This window comes from Lissotriton helveticus, chromosome 6, assembly GCF_964261635.1.
Source record: "Lissotriton helveticus chromosome 6, aLisHel1.1, whole genome shotgun sequence".
Lineage (NCBI taxonomy): Eukaryota > Metazoa > Chordata > Amphibia > Caudata > Salamandridae > Lissotriton > Lissotriton helveticus.
The window spans coordinates 287,138,381-287,156,074 of record NC_136067.1 but is presented as its reverse complement, the minus strand read 5'-3'; the positions used below and the strand labels follow the sequence as shown (position 1 = coordinate 287,156,074).

The window sequence follows — 17,694 nt, the reverse complement described above, 5'->3', positions numbered from 1 at the left end:
ATTTTGCCATGTTCTGTGTCCCTACGCGTCCTCCATCATATGTTATCTGTGCATGATTAATATGCATATGTTATTCCCCATGTTCGATTAAAGACGCAATTATAGTTGTGTCCACCTCTAGTATGCCAGTTTCCAGTTCTCGTGAATACTACGAATATCAGGCCTATGTAAAGCTACGTTGCCACGTTTCTCAGTGTGCACGTTATTCCATTGTAAAGTCCCCGTTTCTAGGCCTCAAAAGGGCCCGGACACCAGATTCAGCTCCTGTCTCCTGAAGCCTCGCTGAGGAGCGATACAGCCCCCGCCTGTATCCTCGACCCTTCACTTACTTCCTGCCTCGCAGTGCCCGGTTCAGCCTGGCTCTGCCTCTGAGTCTGCCAAGAGTATGTTATGATTCCAGTTATCAGTTCAGCCCTCCTTCTCTGCATTCCTAAAGCTACTGAATCGCATCAATAGTTTCCGTCATTGTCTAGCCTTTACGTCTCCATGTAAGAGAAATACTGCATTTAATGGTCATTTAATATTCTTCATCACGCACTACATGTAGAATAATGCATGCTCCAGTCTTAGAGTCTGTTAGCTTTTCCCCTCCTGACTTCTAGTTTATATCAACATGTTCCCTAAACATCAGATACTAGATAGGGTTTAGGTACATGTCGCCCTGACTCTCCAGACTTCAGTCTCTGCTCCTAGCACAGAGTTCATAGCCCCCAGCTTCTCCTAGTGATACGTCATTGCCAGTTTGCGCGCACCATCAGGTTAGAGGTCCCGGCTCCTCAGGTAGCCCCCTCCATGGTTTCCGCCCCATTCATGACATATTCTGTTACGTTTGCATCACATGTCTATGTATACGCCCTGTTACACCTCTTTTCACCCTTATCTTTCGCGACTGCTACGCGTCACGCCTATTGCTCCACCCACTGCTACGCCTATTGCAATGTAATGCTATGTGCTTGCGCTATGTATATATGCTCATGTACTGTTATTAAAAAGTTATCCTTCCTAGCCTTCTTGTCCAGATCCTGGCACCGCTGCCAGGGCTTACCATTCTGTTCCCGTGCAGGTTGTCCTGTTCCTGTCCTTTATGCTGTATTAAACCTGCAAAACTCCTACTACCTCGAATCTTGACTCTTATTTATTGAGCTATCTGTTACTCATTTATGCATTCAAAAAGAGAGGTATTGTTTATTTATTTACCACACACTGACGGCTGGTGGTGTGTGTCTGGTGAAAACGTGCACTGACGGCTGGTGGTGTCTGTGCCTGGTGAAAGTGTGCACTGACGGTGTGGTTGTGTGTGTGTGTGGTTGGGTGTGGTTGTATGTGTGGTTGTGGTTGTGTGTGTGGTTGTGTGTGTTGTGTTTGTGGTTGTGTGTGTTGTGTTTGTGGTTGTGTGTGTGGTGGTGCGTGTGCCTGTGGTTGTGTGTGTGTGTGCCTGTGGTTGTGTGTGTGTGTGTGTGGTTGTGTGTGTGTGTGGCTGTGTGTGTGTGGTTGTGTGTGGCTGTGTGTGTGTGGTTGTGTGTGTGTGTGTGTGTGTGTGCACACGCCGCACTATTGATAGGTACGCCCCTGCCGCTCCAATGTGTGCTCACAGCCCATGGGTAAACCCAGCAGCCCAGACGCACTACTATGGCCTGTGGTGCCTCCCAGGGCTTATGTACATCTATACTTTAAGCATTAACCCTTCGGAGTCACATTCTATGCCTTGAAGCGTACGAATTGAAGAATAAGTACATGCATGAGTGACGTATTAACCATTGCAGTTCTCATATACACGCATAGAGATGGACTGTATACAGTTTGCCCTGTGTCTAATCACTGGCTCACCCGAAATATTTTTATATAAAACTAGACGCTGTAAGCAGGATTCGAACCTGCATTGGGAAACCCCATTGGATTTCGAGTCCAACGCCTTAACCACTTGGCCATCACAGCAGCTGTATGGAAAACTTTGTTTCTTAAAACAAGTCGCTAAAAAACGCGTGACGGAGCATGTATGTGCTAGACATGTGTGTATTCATTTTTCATTTATGCATAGTTAAATCACCTGAGAAATTGTATGTATATATGTGCATTCAATGCGCTGCGCTTGGCAATAGTAACAGGTCCTGTATACGTGGAATGCACGCAGGCACTGCAACTACGCAAACATTCCTCCCCAGCCCCAACTGGCCCTTTGTTGTATGTGTTGTATTGCCACGTGGCTCAGGAGATATGGGCAATCTTTCACAGATCCCTGTGAAATATGGGTTGCATCACCAAACTGACAGCCCCTAAACCCTCTTCAGCGCGTTACCAGTGATCTAACACATTTTTGCAGCATGGCTCTCTAAATTATGCAGCAGGAAAAGGCTAATATGTGGCATCATGCAGCAGATTTTCTTGCAGCATTTTTGGGATATGTTTGAGCTAGGCAAAACAGTGTTGACTGATATCTGTAAATGTTTTTGTTAGACTACATTTGTTTTTTAGCTACAGTACCTGCGGTAGTTGGGTGTGTGTGTGTGTGCGTGCGTGTGTGTCAGACCACATCCTCCTTGAACCGGAACACAAGCAACCCAAGGGCAGTTTCGCCCTGATTGGGGCTTGTAAGTTGGGTGTACCTTGCTTCCGGTAGCAGGGTGAACATGGGACCCACAAATGGACATACCCTTGCCTCTGAGGGCGGTACATCACTGGAACCAATCTACAGCTCTAGACATTGTTTACACTTCCATCACCTTTTGTGTGTTTGAGGAACATCTCCCAACACCATGCATATATCTGACCCCTTAGACCATAGATACTCTGAAACTTTTTTTGGGGGGGGCCGCAAAGTGTGGTCTGTGGTGAGCTGGAGGGCAGCACTGATGATAGCAAGATGGGAGTGGGGCATTGTGTGTGGTTAAATGTTGCAGGGTTCTCCATTAGAATATTTTACTGAAGTTCAGTTAGGTTGTAAATAAAAGCTTCCCCATATATTTAACATCTTGCTGAATGTCAGTGCTCACTGAAGTAAACAGCAGCCCAGTGCTGCTGTGAACCCGGGGACATCATGTGAAGGTCAGGAGGGCCGCAGGCGCCCCCACCCCCTTACCCGGCCCTACTCTGAGTATCACTGCTTTGGATAATGTCTGCATTGGATATGTTCTGCTAATGACATCTCACCACAGGCCTTGCATGCCCATTCCTTTAGGTAATGCCTCATATGTAAATCTTCCCTGGCAGTGACATTCCCCCAACCTTTGCCTGCTCCCCCACCCCCATTAGAGAGGTAATGACTTTTGTGTAAATGTTCCCTGATATAAGGTCTCCCCACATCCTCAGCCTGTCCTTCATACTGGGAGTTGATTCTGTGTCAGAATCCTCCGTAACACGAGCAGCTCCACCCCCCCACATGGTATGCCCATGCAATAACCCCTCACCTTGCAGACATTTGCACATGTGATAACTGCATTGTTTTAAAGCCGTTATTATGCTGATGTATTACCAATATTGCTTGTTCTGTGATATTCCAGATCGATGAAGACTGCTGCGAGTGGGAACAATTGCTATTGTGTTTTTAGGCACAGTGTCTCATTCCCACGGTCCTCACACCCCCAACTGCATGGTCAGACACCCTGGGAAAGTTTGAGCCTCAGGCCTGACCTGAGCCTACGGTCCCTGCTCCTGCCCCCTCCCGCGCAGCTCCAGGGGGTGCAGTGAAGATCAAAGGGCCGCCTCCCCACGCGAGCATCTCTCCCGGGCACTTGCGCATACTCACAGTTACTGTGGTGAGTTCAAAGTGCAGGAGGCAATAGTCATAAACAGAAGGCGACAAGGCCACGAGCTTGCGGGGAGCCAGAGGTGTGAGCCTGGGAAGCGGGCCCGGCCCTGCGATCGCAGCAGAGGGGGGCTTTGACGTCACCAGAGCACGAGGGAGGGGTAACACTGGAAGGGAGGGGGAAGCGGGTGAGGTCAGGTACAATGGGGGAGGGTCTCTTACATTATCAGAGCCAGAGGGAGGGATAACACTGGAAGGGAGGGGGAAGCGGGTGAGGCCAGGTAGAATGGGGGTGGCTGGGGTTTTGCGGGACTGGGGGTGGTCTTACATCACCAGAGCACAAGGGAGGGGTATCAATGGAAGGGAGGGGGAAGCAGGTGAGGCCAGGTAGAATGGTGTGGCTGGGGGGTAGGAGAGGGGAGGATAAAGAGAGGCAGGGATGCAAGCTAAGAAGAAGGTTAAATTACTGCAGGAAGCAAAACAAGCGCTTGTATTTGTCCCTCCTGCAGGGCCTTGTGCTTGTGATACAAACAGATCACCAGCCGCCGCCAGCTGCACGCACAAGCAATTAATCAAGTCTGCATCGATAACACATGAAGAGTGCAATAATGAACGTGACGCCTCTCCCGGGGCTGTCCCTATTGGTCACTGGTGTAGAATATTATGTTTCTTTGCAAATATTTTAAAAGCACGGTGAAAGGAAACAGATGCAATTTATTCTGAGACAGCTATGCAGATTCTTGGCGGTTTTTCTTGCCTCTGCAGTTTTCCTGACCCTTCGCCTCCGGTCTTCGATAAGCTCCCTCTACAAGGTGGAGAAGTGTGGCTCAATGGTTAGAGCGGGCAGACCTCGATGCAGAGCTCTGGCCAGGGACCAGGGTTTGATTCCCGCCTCGGCTGGTCTCGGGCTCATTAATTCCCCTGACCGGATATACTCGCCTCAGTGCCTGTTCTGATCATGGGTCCCACGCTGCAACTCTGGGCAATAGCTTGCTTAGTCTCCACAACGGCCCCCACAACGCGAGGGATGCCTGATCTGCACCATGGGGGTGCCCAGGAGTGGACACTTCACAGGGAAAGCCAGGAAGGGTTCCCTTGCGGTATTCGTACAAGCGCCGGGAAACCCACTGCGGGTAGCTGTGCGCTATACAAGTACAAAAACATTTACATTTACAAAAGGTGTTTTTCCCTTCGCCCACGCCAGCTCCATTGCGGTTCTCGTAGCCCTGGCAGGCCAGTAAAATACTTCGGGTTCACACAGTTGACGGCTGAAAATATTCTGCCGCTGAGCAATAAGCTTTTTAAATTAACAAGGTCAGGATAGGGCGGCCAGAAAACTGTAAAATCAACAAGCAGCACTGATATTGTAAAAAATAAATAAACGCCCGCGAGTGGTGCGCGCGCGCGCTCGCCACTGCCAAGCATATGTTTTCAATTATCGCGCCGTGTCTGGCCACGATAATTGAAAACATATGGGCTTTGGTGCGCGTAACAGACACCAATAGGCCATGGGCGGAGGTACGCGACCGCCTATGACCTATTGCGTGTTCTGTTACAAAACAACACGCACTACAAGCCCAATCAAAATGGACCATAGGAAATTAAAACGCACAAGCGTGTGCATTTCCTAGGTCCATTTTGAAAACCCGGACAAAAGGACTCTCGCTGCTCGAACACTGCTGCGCAGTGTATTGCTAGGCGCTAGACCTAAAAAAAAAAATAAGCTAGCCAAGTCATTGCAACAGCTATGCAGAAGTAGTGCTTAAATAAAAACAAATGCTTTTTTATTTTTTTACTTTTTTGCATTGAAGGGCTGTTACATATATTTTTTTTAAGTATAGAAGGGTTTCCAAAAGCTAGCGGACAACATTGTTTGTATGGTCCAGAGACACTACATTGATCACTTGAGCGTCACATTGCACCTGATGCATTTCATTGCCCATCATCTGCCAGACAAGGTGAATAAATGTAATCGAACATGTTATTATTTTCAGAGAGCTTCGTACGAAGAGTGTTGTGGGCTCTACTGGAAGCAGATTTCCCGATTGGATGGTAGAGACAGTCCTACTTAGGGTGCTGTGAGGACTTCGCCTCTCTGGGCGCTGTGCCGCTGTACTCACTACACTCGTGATAACTATGCCAGTATAATAGTGGTTTGGAACCTAAAGGTCATAGACTGGATCTTAGTGAGATAAATTCTCACTAATCCTTAACCGGCTGTCGAGTCTGAAACTAACTTAGGCGGCTCAATATTTTGACTTGTAGGAATGATTGCTAGTCACTTGTAGAGCTGTGCGATTTAGATTTTTCATTCTGAGGTATGCAGAAGTGAACTATTGGCCAAATCCACAATATCTGACCTACAGTGGAAGTACACAGGCATTTGTAAAGCCATAAGGCCAAAGCCATTACACCTACTGGCTATGTTAATGGCTGCCATGTGCGCACTATTGTGTGAATGTATGCAAGAGGCCCAGTAGCATAACAAAACTTGAAGTGCCCCCCCCCCCTGCAAAGTACATGGAGGGGGCCCCCCACACCCTGAACCCAGTCAGGAGCTCTCAGGCCAGGGGCCTGCACCCTGTGCACAGTCTTCAAGGGGGCCCCATGGAGCATGGGGCTTCAGGGGCTAATGTTACGCCAGTGAAGAGGCCTTCTTCTGATGGTTTTGGTTCAGTTTTTAGAAAAATCATTACAAGACGGCTGAAACACATACATGCACTGGTGCAGTCGCCATCTTGTAATGGTTTTTCTTCCAGTTAAAAAAAAAAGCAGCACCTAAGCAAACACAGAGGCCATCTTGTAATAAGTTGTGTATGGTTCTCCCTGTGAAAATAAAGTCCAGGGAGAAACACATAAACTGGTTCTCTGTGGTCCAAGTTTTGCCAAGGAGAAATTTTATTGCATTGTATTTATAGAGCGCAACACACATCCCATGGAATATCACGGCACTAGGAGAGCTAAGAACCTGTAATGAAGATGATTAGATGCCAGAGCCATCAGCAGGTGGAACCCGAGCGATAAACTGCGAGGCGTCAGCAGTTACATCCTAGGGAATTCCTGTGTTTTCAGCTTCTTCCTAAATGTCATATAGTTGTCAGTGAGGCGAAGGTCTAAAGGCCGCCAGATAAGAGAAGTAGCAACACCAAGCTCTGACTTTCTTTATGCGTCTGGTTTTAGCCAGAGCGTGATAGCGAACAAGAAAGGGCTATCCTTATGCTCTCCACGCCACAGTCCCGTTTTTAAAGTCGCCTGTGCTTGGCATCTAGACTGCTGACCCTCCCTCAGGGCTACTTCCAGTGACTTCCGGTTTCACTGCTCCCCAGTCACTGTCTCAAGCTCTCCCGCCCTCCGCTTCAAGATCAATGCAGGTAGAGAAATTTAAATACAAGTTGCACATTTTAAAAAGCATACACGATAGTCAGAATCAAATTCAAATTCAATTAGGCTTAACCCCTTCCCCGCAGGGTTAATCCCCCCGCTGTGCTGGGGGGAGGGGGGTCACGCACAGCGCCGCGGTGCTCGTGAGGAGCTCAGCTCATCAAGCAGCACGGTGGCTCTTTGCTCATGATGAGCTCAGCTCGTCATGACCACGCCCGTTTTCATAGAACGCTCAGCACAGCGGGGGATTATCCCCGTGTTGTGAGCGCTGCGCGTGTCATGACGAGCTTAGCTGGTCATGAGCACAGCGGCACCATGACTCATGACGCGCTGAGCTCGTCATGAGCACGGAAGAGGTTAAAAACAAGTAAAAAATACAGTGCTGTGTGTCTCACGCAGTTAGGAACAAGTAATGGCTATCCAGAAATGCCCGAAATCTCCCTGTTTCACAGTTTCGCATATGCAGGACGTTTATGCTTTGTTTACAGTCGAATTGCTCTAGATTGGATAAAACAGATGTATTACACCCATTTTATAATTTTATGAAATTATTTCATCACCCCCTCCCCGACCCCTTCACTGCCTTTTTTATTTGTATGCTATTTGTGAGAAGAGGTTTGCCTGATACTTGTTTCACAATGGTTCTTAGGAGTAGAGTGTATAAATATTGTCTTCTGAAATGGAAAATAAAGGTGGTTTGTGGCCCAAGAGGAACTACAGTTAAGTAATGTATACATCTATACTCGCATAGCAACCATGAAGGTCAAATTCTCAACATCACTAGAATGAGAACTGTAGCTTACTTCAGGATCCCAAGAGGATCTAATATTTCTTCTTCCTCCTCCTCTTCTTCTTCCAGTTCCTCTTTTGCGGTTTCCTTTAGTCTTGTAATTGCCTCAGGAAATGTATCTGAAGGTCTTTCCTCGCTGAAAAAATCCAAAGAATCACTTTCAGGGATTTCTTGCTGCCTTTCACTTGTGCTCTGAGTCCTGGGATCAACAGCACTGGTAGATTGGGTTCCTGAAACACATGCATACACTTTAGAGCATCTCAAAGCAACAATTTATAGTTCATTGTGGCTTTAACCCAAAAGTTAGGATAGAATCCTGTGAGCGAGCATACTTGATGTAACATTGACAATTACATACAGAATATCAATTATCAAACCAATTGTCACTATTTCTCTTTTTGCAAGGAGATTATTTTCATATAAAGTGTGTTGTGTGTTTCTAACTTTAATGGTTCTCTCTATCTGTGGCATAGTTAAAAGCGTTTTCTTAAATTCTTAAAGGTATGGCTTTCATTATTAAGGCACCATACGAATACATTGGCTTACACCAGTCTTTGGAGTGTTTTTCCATGTAGAAGTTACCTAGATAAAGCTTTACGTATTGTGAATGTCCAGGATGCTTTCTGTTGACTGGTGTTCTAGTCACAATTGTTTGTTGTAAGGTGTGTGCTTTGTTGGCTGTTATCTGCTACTTTTCCATAACCCTGGGCGTAGCGGAGCTACGCAAAGGTCCATGGAGTTTCTCGCAAGAAATGTGCATGTGTGGGCGTGCGCGCATGCGCAGTTTTCTAAAGGATTACCCAGATGGCGAGGAAGAGGAGGAGGTCAGCCTGGGGACGCTGCGGTACAGGTAAGTGTTTTTTAATTTAATTTTTCTTAATGCAGAATTAATTTGTTAATAGGGGGGTGGTGGTGTGTGCTGGCCAACTCCGCTCCGCCCGCGGAGTGGGCAGAGATTTCCCTTCTCCGCGGAACGCGGAGTAGGCAAATCTCCGCACACTCCGCGGGCGGAGCGGAGTTCTCCGCCCGGGGCTTACTTTTCCATTGATTCCTGTGCTTTTGACACTCTGACACATCGCCTAATGTCACTATATTGGGAGTCACTTTAGGTGCTTGATTTCATTAAGTGGGCACACCCGTAAATTATTAATAAAAATGTTAAATCAAAGAAGACCCAAGTATGCCCAAATGTGCTTTAATTAATGGCTTGGTTTGTGAGATCCAGTGCACTTTCCAGCATGTGCGCGAGAGGGTGATTGCGAATTCTTTTTTTGTCGGCCATGCAGATGAGCATGCGAGAACTGCAAACGCATTCGTCGGTGTATGCTAGAACGAGTCAGGTCGGGCGCCTGGAGTCACTGTACACGTGACTACAACAAGACGCTAGAAATGTAAGGCGAGCGTACCGGGCAAGGGATCTCAGCGTGTCCGCATTGTGTGAACTTCGAATATTCCTGTTATTATGGTGATGTTTACACCTTGATCGATCTACAGGACCAAGTTGTTGGACGTCTACGCCTTCGCACATTCCATGCATTATGGTGATGCACACACCTTGATTCAACACCTCTGCACATTCGATGAATTACGGTGATGCACACACCTCGTTTCACCTAAAAGAACTCTAGTGGTTCCGCGCTTAAAGCAATTCAAGGCATTTAAGCTTATTGCGTTGTGTGCATCTGTAATAAGTTGCTGGTGCGCACACCTTAATTAAGCCACATTTACGCACACCCTTAATGTCCAGTAACTAATACAGGTGTTGCGCTCATATGCACTATTGTTCTACCTGCAAAGTTCCGTGTTGATGCTCTAACCTTGTGTTCTTGTTCGTAGGAATTGCACTACAGGACCCAGCTGTTCAGCAAGTACTGCATTAATGTATTCATTCATATTGTATTCAGGATATATATTCTACCAAGGGTCACAGCTATTTGGAGAGTATTGTTTTTAGTATAAGTTGTGATTTTTAAACGGTATTGCAGGATTTTAAAGCATAACTATGTGTGTCCAAACCTTCTCTCCAACTCTGCTTTTGCCATTTTGAATATTACCGGGTGAGCCCAATATGAAATGGCCCGAGCAAAATGAGTACTTCATGAACTTTATTTCAGCTATAGAGGAGGAAGGAACAGAAGAATTTTCTGCATCAAGGTAAAGAAAATAATACTTCATAGTCTAGGTCCAGAAGGCCTTAAAGTGTATAGTCAGATGGAGAAGAAAGTAAGATTATCAGAGGATGGAGACGTTTTCAAAAATACATTAGAGGATTTAGATAACTACTATCAACCAGCAGTTTGTGGCGCTATAGAAAGATTTAGGATTTTTCAAAGGAAGCAAGGTAAAAGGGAACCGAATGATGACTATGTGTCAGCACTCAAAAAATTGGCTATGTCGTGTAGATTCTGCACACTGCGTAATAAACTTGTACGCAGACCAGATTATAATGCACACAAATGATAGTAATTTGCAAGAAAGGTTATTGGTGAGTGGTAACTCCTCTTTAAAGGATGTCATAGCCATTATATAAAAGGGAGATCTGTCTAAAAGATGTGCTAGGGCAGCTACCATCCCACCAGTGCTAAGGATAAGGATGTGGTTTGTAAAGGTACTAACAAGGCACAGGGGACTAGGAAGGTCGAGGGCAAAGATAAAACAGATAAAACCCTTGCTTGTTTCAGGTGCAGGAGCTTCAAAGGCAAGCCTGCCTGCGCCCCTACACGTCCGGACTGTGCCCGGAACCCTATCTTTTGCAATAGGGAACAGATAACTAGACTTAGCTATTCTAGAGAAACTCTGCTAAAAATTAGAGAGTGGGAAGCCCCTCTCTTGTAGTATCTCCCCCTTTGAGAATCTCTATGAGCAGCATCAATGTATATGCGCCTCTTGTAGTTATTGTGTGCCCTTACGCCAAAACCTGCCTAGGCGGCACGTGGTTATGAAACCTACCAATAACCCTGGGAACCCCAGCCCTGGTGAAGGAGAGAGATATAGTGGTATCCTTCTAAATGCTCGCGCCCTCATAAAACACAAGTTGGAGTTTGCCATCTTTTTAGCAGACTTTGAACCTGATTGGGTCCTTATCGCCGCAACCTGGGCCATTAACGCCTCAGGACCTGATCTAGTAGACTCAATCCTGACTAAGTACTCTATCCAGAGGGTAGACAGAGTGGGACCGACGGGCGGAGGCCTGGCTATCGTTTTCAAATCTCATTTTAAATGTCTGATAGAATCAGGCTTCAACCTACGGACCTGTGAAGCCCCCCACTTTAAACTCATTACCTCAGCCACCATCTCGTTTGGGGTTTTGCTGATTTATAGGCCCCCAGGTCCTAGACCCCCTTTTCTCAGGAAACTCAAACACCTTCTAGAACCTTTTCTAGCTGAGAGCTGGATGACCATCTTGAGTGACTTTAACTTCTACCTAGAAGAGACAATCAACCAAGGTTCAAGCACCCTCTTAGAGGCTCTTGCTAATCTTGGATTGTCACAACTAGTATCTGCCCTACCCCTAAGGTGGGCCATACTTTGGATGGGATTCTTACTAATGATACCAAATTGGTTTATCAAATAAACATCCCTATCTGCTGGGCCGATCACATCGCAGTCGTCTTTGATCTCTTACCCCTTCCGGCACCTAATATTAATAGAACTCCTCGCCTCTTGGACAAATCTAGAAACTGGAAAGGGATCTCTAGCCGGAACTCTAAATAATATACCCTGCGTAATCCAAGATGACTCTGATAGTGGGGCAGAGGCCTTTGCTGCATGGCTGGAGAGTGCAGCCAATAAACTGACCCCTCTGAAGGCAATCGTACATAAAAGGGGCTTGCCATCTGCTCCCTGGTATAATGATAGGCTTAGGATGTTTAAGCAAGCATGCTGCCATCTAGAGCGGGCTTGGAGGATAACCCAAGATGAACAAAAAATAATCTTCTACAAAATGAGCATTAAAGAATTCAAACTTGTGCTAACTGAAGAAAAATCTAAGTTTTGCATCCATAAAATAGAAAATGCCTTCTCCGCTAAAGAACTTTTTTGGCTAGTACAACTGATTTCGGCCTCACAACCCAGAGCGGAGCCAGAGAGCTCTCAAGCGTTCTGTACCAGCAACTAGCAACCTTCTTCCATTTCAAGATTATGGACATTTACGCAAGTTTTGGCCCAAGCTTCATTACGCGTACCGAGTCAATTGTCACTAGTTGGCCCCTACTAACATCGCAAGGGACATCATCATGTTCAAGCCACGATGCGAAAGCTCTCTGTGTGTTTTCTTCACTCTCTCCCAAGTTGGCAGTACAATACTTCATGAAAACTTGCTCAGGATAACCTCTTGAAGCCTGCCCTCCAGAAGTTCTCCATATGACAGCTATTATTATAGCCGACCCACTCTGTAAATGAATGTACAATGTGATCCTATCCGGATCTTACCCTCGATTCTGGAAGCAGGCTATCATTAGGCCTCTTCTAAAAAAAACTAATCTTGATATCACGGACTGTAAGAACTATTGTCCGATCTCCCTGCTTCCAGTTCCAGCAAAGATTCTGGTGATGCACCTTAATAGCCATTTGATCGAAACTGCACAAAAGCAACACTGGTTTAATGATTCCCAGTTTCGTTTTAGGAAATATTATGGGACAGAAACTGCTTTAATCTCAGCCACGGACTGTATTAGGCATCTAGTGGATGGAGAAAAAGGGGTGGCGCTGATACTCTTGGATCTATCAGCAGCATTTGATACCATCTCACCTACGCTGCTGCTGAATAGACTCCAAGGTCTTGGCATCTCTCATCAAGCTTTAGACCTCTTGTCCTCCTTCCGTAGGGAAACATCCCAAATGGTGAAGTTACAGCACTTCTACTCAGAGGCCTTTTCCCTGCACTGTGGAGTACCGCAGGGCTCATCTTTGAGCCCTATGCTTTTTTAACTCTATGCGGCACACTTAGCGGCAATAATTCATTCCTTTGTAATGGAGCTAGTGTTGTATGCAGGTGACACCCGGTATCAGAGAACATTTTACGTTGCATGACTAAAGTGGCAGAAGGGATGTCATGTAACTTTTTAAAACTCAACGGGGAAAAGACGGAAGTGTTGATTTTTGGCCTAGGGACATCAAGCTGGAACAGTAGCTGTTGGCCACACTCCTTAGGAACCTGTCCTACATGGGGGAAAAAGGCCAAGAACCTTGGAGTACTGATGGACACTGACCTCAACTTTAAGGATACAGTGTCATTTGCTTCCTGTTATTTGTCACCTTTGGAGGAAAAATACTGTGTGATTGAGAAGGAGATGCTGGCTTGTGTCTGGGCAATGGGAAAGTTCAGACAGTATTTAAGAAGCTCTTAATTCATAGTGCTCAAAGATCGTAAGACTTTAGTGGAGGTGTTAACAACCAAAGAGTCTGCAAACGCCACTCCCCTCATAGCAAGGATGATACTTAAGTTACTATATTACAATTATAAAGTGGAGTACATTCCTGGTCAGAAAAATAAAGTAGGTGATTTGCCCTTTTGTGGGGGGACAAGTTCATTTAAATGAATAATTTGTTGAGTATAGTGTGGCAGAGATTTGAATGGACAAAGGGTTACAAAGAAGACAAAGAATTCCTGGAAATTAAAATGTTTGTTTTGGAGGGATTGCACATTAAAAACAAACTGAGTGAAGTTGGAAAGAAATTTAGGGAGCTTAGGAATCAGCTATCTGACTTGGACGAATAATTTTTGTTGAGAGGACATAAAGTTGTACCTCATCAACTGAGGGAAAGAATACTATAAATAATGGACGAAGGACACTAAGATATAGTTAAGTTAAAACAAAATAGTTAAGTATTCAAATTGGTGGCCTGGGATGGACTCTGAAATGGAAAAATATGTACAAGAATGTAGCAGTTGTATGAATACGGACAAGCCAAAGAAAGTGTTGAGGCCCCCATTAGGGGTAAGATAAATAATAAATACCTGAAGGTCCCTTGTGGGCTTTGTAAGTAGGTATTTTAGGTCCCATTTTGGATATGGAGTGCCGAAATGTGTTACAGTACTCATGGATTTGTACTTATAAAGATCAGAAGTGGATGTGGATGTAGTCATTTCGTTCTTGGAGGAAATTTCTTGAGGGAAGGCCTCCCAAAGATATTGTTGAGTGATATGGTCCAAAATTTGGGGCGGATAGGTTAAAAAGTATCCTTTCTAGAAATAGAGTTCAGTCAGTGCACATGACTGTATATCATCCTGAAGGGATCAGATTCATTGTTAGATTCAATAGAGTGATTATGGTTGGTGTGCAAGCTGCAATTAATGCGGGAAAGAATTGGGAAAAGGAATTGACTTAAATTAATCTGGGTGTAGAGGGTAACAAGTTCAGTGGCTGGTTAGAGTCTGTTTAAAATTTTGAGAGGTTGTGAACCATTTACCAAGGATAACAATTCTTGGATGTCCTTTGGAGATGGGAAGAAAATGGTCACCAGCTGTGATTATGGAGAATCTAATGGTGGGACAAAAGACAAACAAGGAATACTACGATAAAAGGAAGGGTGTGAAGGAAGTCAGTTTGCTGAATGGGTTAGTGTAAAATTGAACGGTAAGGTTAAGAAAGGTAGTATTAAGTTTTCCCAACCACTTCAAGTATTAGAATTGTATGGTGGTTCTGCTACATTGTTTGATGAAAAAATCAGGCACTTTAGTAAACTGTCTTGGTGTAATAAAGCATTACCTTGTGATAAAGGAAGGGACAGGAAACCTAGTAAAAAGGGTAAAGATGGCTGGTTGTGGACATCTGCTCCATTGTTGCTTTAATTGCAATTCGAATGCCATCCAAATTAGTATGCACAGTGTCTTTTCTCACCTGGTCACTTTCTTATCCATCCTGGGATGGGCTCTATTTCTGAGCCTCCCTTTCTGTTTGGGCAGTAATCCGTGAAGGAAGAGATCCTGACCACCACTCACACTCTAGGCCCTTTGCTGCAGCCCACCACCAAATCAAAGGCAATGTGGTCTTTGCCCACCTTACAGACTATAATCTTATGCCTAACGTGTGCCCCTCCTTCGAAAATAACAGACTGGCCTTGCACCATGGCTTTGCATTCACGGTGTGGTGCCCTTCGAGCTGAGCATGCCTCCTAATGATACTTGTGTGCACCCTCCACAATGGTCACGCCAGGCCCTCTGCACAGTCCACAACAGATCCTGCTTCCTCACTGGTCTTGGGGTGTCTCTTATCTTGGTGGGGTTGCTTTGAGTCCATCAAAATGCTGATTACACCTCTCCTGCTTTAAATGTTGTCTATGATCCCTATGGTGTCTGGTACGCCTTATCCTGCTGATCCTTTTACTTTCCTCTCTATCCCAAAACTTACCTCTCTTGACTGTAATAGTGAAGATGTGAAACTTCACTTTTATGAACTTAATAAGAAATGTTTTTAAAAAAGTAAACTTTATTAACTCTAAAAGCGTTGTTTTGCACTCTTGAGACTGCATATGTTGTAATGTACATTTGTTGGCGTGTTGTACCACTGAGGTGCTATTTATCAGCAAACACATATTCAACCACAGAATAGCGATAACTTGTTTGCAGAGCTATGGCCAGCTTAAAAGTAAGGAAAGAATGCAGACAAACAAAAATGTTCTTACTTTGTATGACTCTTCTAGGGGAAATGTTTTGATTACGAACGGCTTTCCTTAGAAGGAAGAGAAAGGCAGCAGAGAAGAACAAACTATTTGATGTCAAAATCCATTAAAAAGTACTGCATGTTGGAGTAATAGCTCACAGTAGAACAATAGTTCTTGATGTATTTAAAGCAAAATAATTTGGATGAATTCAAAATAAATGTTGTTTTCCAAAGTTCTTAATCTTCGCAGTGAAAGGTGAGTATGTATTTTGGCCTGCTGGTCTCTCATTGGTTCACCAATTGCATTAGCAGAAAGGGTGAGGGCGATACTGCATAATGAGTCCACTTTGCAGGTTGGCTCATTCTGGTCAATTCTCTTTTCTCATTCGCCACGACGACTGCCAGGGGTCACACCAATCTCAATATTCTGAGGGAAGATGAAACGTATGCTTACAAGGAATGTGGTTTTAAAATGTATGTGGGAAACACAATTCTGTCAAACACTAGAGGGGGGCTGAATCCTCCCCTAACAGTGATCAGCTCCGTATATGTTAATGGTCTCTGATGAAGCAAAAAGGATGCAAAAAACAGATTTATGAATGCTGTTTTCCCCTATCTGGTTTGTGCTCTTTACCCGGTGGTACAGTCCAATCAATCAATCACAGAATTTGTAGACCGCACTACTTACCCGCGAGGGTGTCAAGGCGCTGGGGAAGAAAAAACTGAAGAAAAAAAAAGGGGGGGGGGGTGGCGCTAATGGTCGAACAGCCAGGTCTTGAGTAGCCTCCTGAAGGTCAGCAGGTCTTGGGTCTGTCGTAGGCTGAGTGGAAGGGTGTTCCAGGTCTTGGTGGCGAGGTGGGAGAAGGATCTGCAGCCTGCGGTGGTTCTTCGGATGCGGAGGACGGTGGCGAGAGAGAGGTCGGCAGAGTGGAGCTGGCGGTTGGGGACGTAGAGGAAGAGCCGTCTGTTGAGGTAGGGTAGGCCGGTCTTATGGAGTCCTTGTGTGCGTGGATGAGGAGTTTAAAGGAGATTCTCCTGTCGACGGGGAGCCAGTGCAGGTTTCTCAGGTGTTGGTGATGTGGCTGTGGTGTGGTACGTCGAGGATCAGGCGTGCCGAGGCGTTTTGAATGCGTTGCAGTCGTTTGATGAGCTTGGCCGGGGCTCCCATGTAGAGGGCGTTTCCATTGTTGAGTCTGCCACTGACGAGGGCTTGGGTGACTGTTCTTCTTGTATCTGTCGGGATCCACCTGTAGATCTTGCGGAGCATGGGGAGGGTGTTGAAGCAGGAAGAGGAGACTTCGTTTACTTGCTTGGCCATGGAGAGCGTTGGGTGTCGGGGCTGCCTCCAGTGTCGTAGGCCAGCAGGAGTCGTCCCAGGCTGAAGGGTTGGAGCCGAGGATGAGGACCTCCGTCTTGTCTGTGTTCAGCTTTAGTTGGCTTCTCTTCATCCAAATGGCGACGGCCTTCATTCCTTCGTGGAGGTTGGATTTGGCGGTGAGGGTGTACTTGGTGAGGGAGAGGATCAGTTGAGTGTCATCGGCGTAGGAGATTATGTTGAGGTCGTGCTGTCGGGTGATGCGTGCGAGCGGGGCCATGTAGATGTAGAGCAGTGTCGGGCTGAGCGATGATCCTTGGGGTACGCCGCAGATAATCTCGGAGGCTTCGGAACGGAACGAGGGGAGGCGGACGCTCTAAGTTCTGCCGGATAGGAAGGAGGTGGTCCATTCCAGGCCCTTGTCTTGGATCCCTGCGTCGTGGAAGTGTGCGCGTAGAGTGCGGTGGCAGACAGTGTCAAAGGCGGCGGAGAGGTCCGGCAGGATGAGGGCTGAGGTCTCACCGTTGTGCAGCAGGGTCCTAATGTTGTCGGTGCCGGTGATAAGGGCAATCTCGGTGCTGTGGTTGCTGTGGAACCCTGACTGGGATGGATCCAGGATGCTATTTTCTTTGAGGCATCGGGTTAGCTGTCTGTTGAAGATCTTCTCGATGACCTTGCCTGGGAAAGGAAGCAGGGAGATGGGCCGGAAGTTCTTGAGGTCTCTTGGGTCCGCCTTCGGTTTTTTCAGCAGGGCGTTGATCTCGGCGTGTTTCCAGCTCTCTGGGAAGGTCGCGGTCTTGAAGGAGAGGTTGATGACATTGCGCAGGTGGGGTGCGATGGAACTGCTAGCTTTGTTGAAGAT

The 17,694-nt window shown here is 46.1% G+C and overlaps 1 protein-coding gene and 1 non-coding gene across 2 annotated transcripts in view; both read right to left on the bottom strand.

Annotated features, from left to right (window-relative positions):
- The window catches only part of HS1BP3 (HCLS1 binding protein 3), a 532,368-nt gene that overhangs the window by 246,933 nt on the left and 267,741 nt on the right, over positions 1-17,694 (bottom strand). The window contains exon 4 of the mRNA XM_078647732.1: positions 7,927-8,143. Within this exon, the coding sequence (XP_078503858.1) occupies positions 7,927-8,143 (217 nt within the window). The remainder of the gene's footprint in view (positions 1-7,926; positions 8,144-17,694) is intronic.
- On the bottom strand, positions 1,854-1,935 carry TRNAS-CGA (transfer RNA serine (anticodon CGA)). Its single transcript has one exon. It is a non-coding gene; the product is annotated as a tRNA-Ser (tRNA).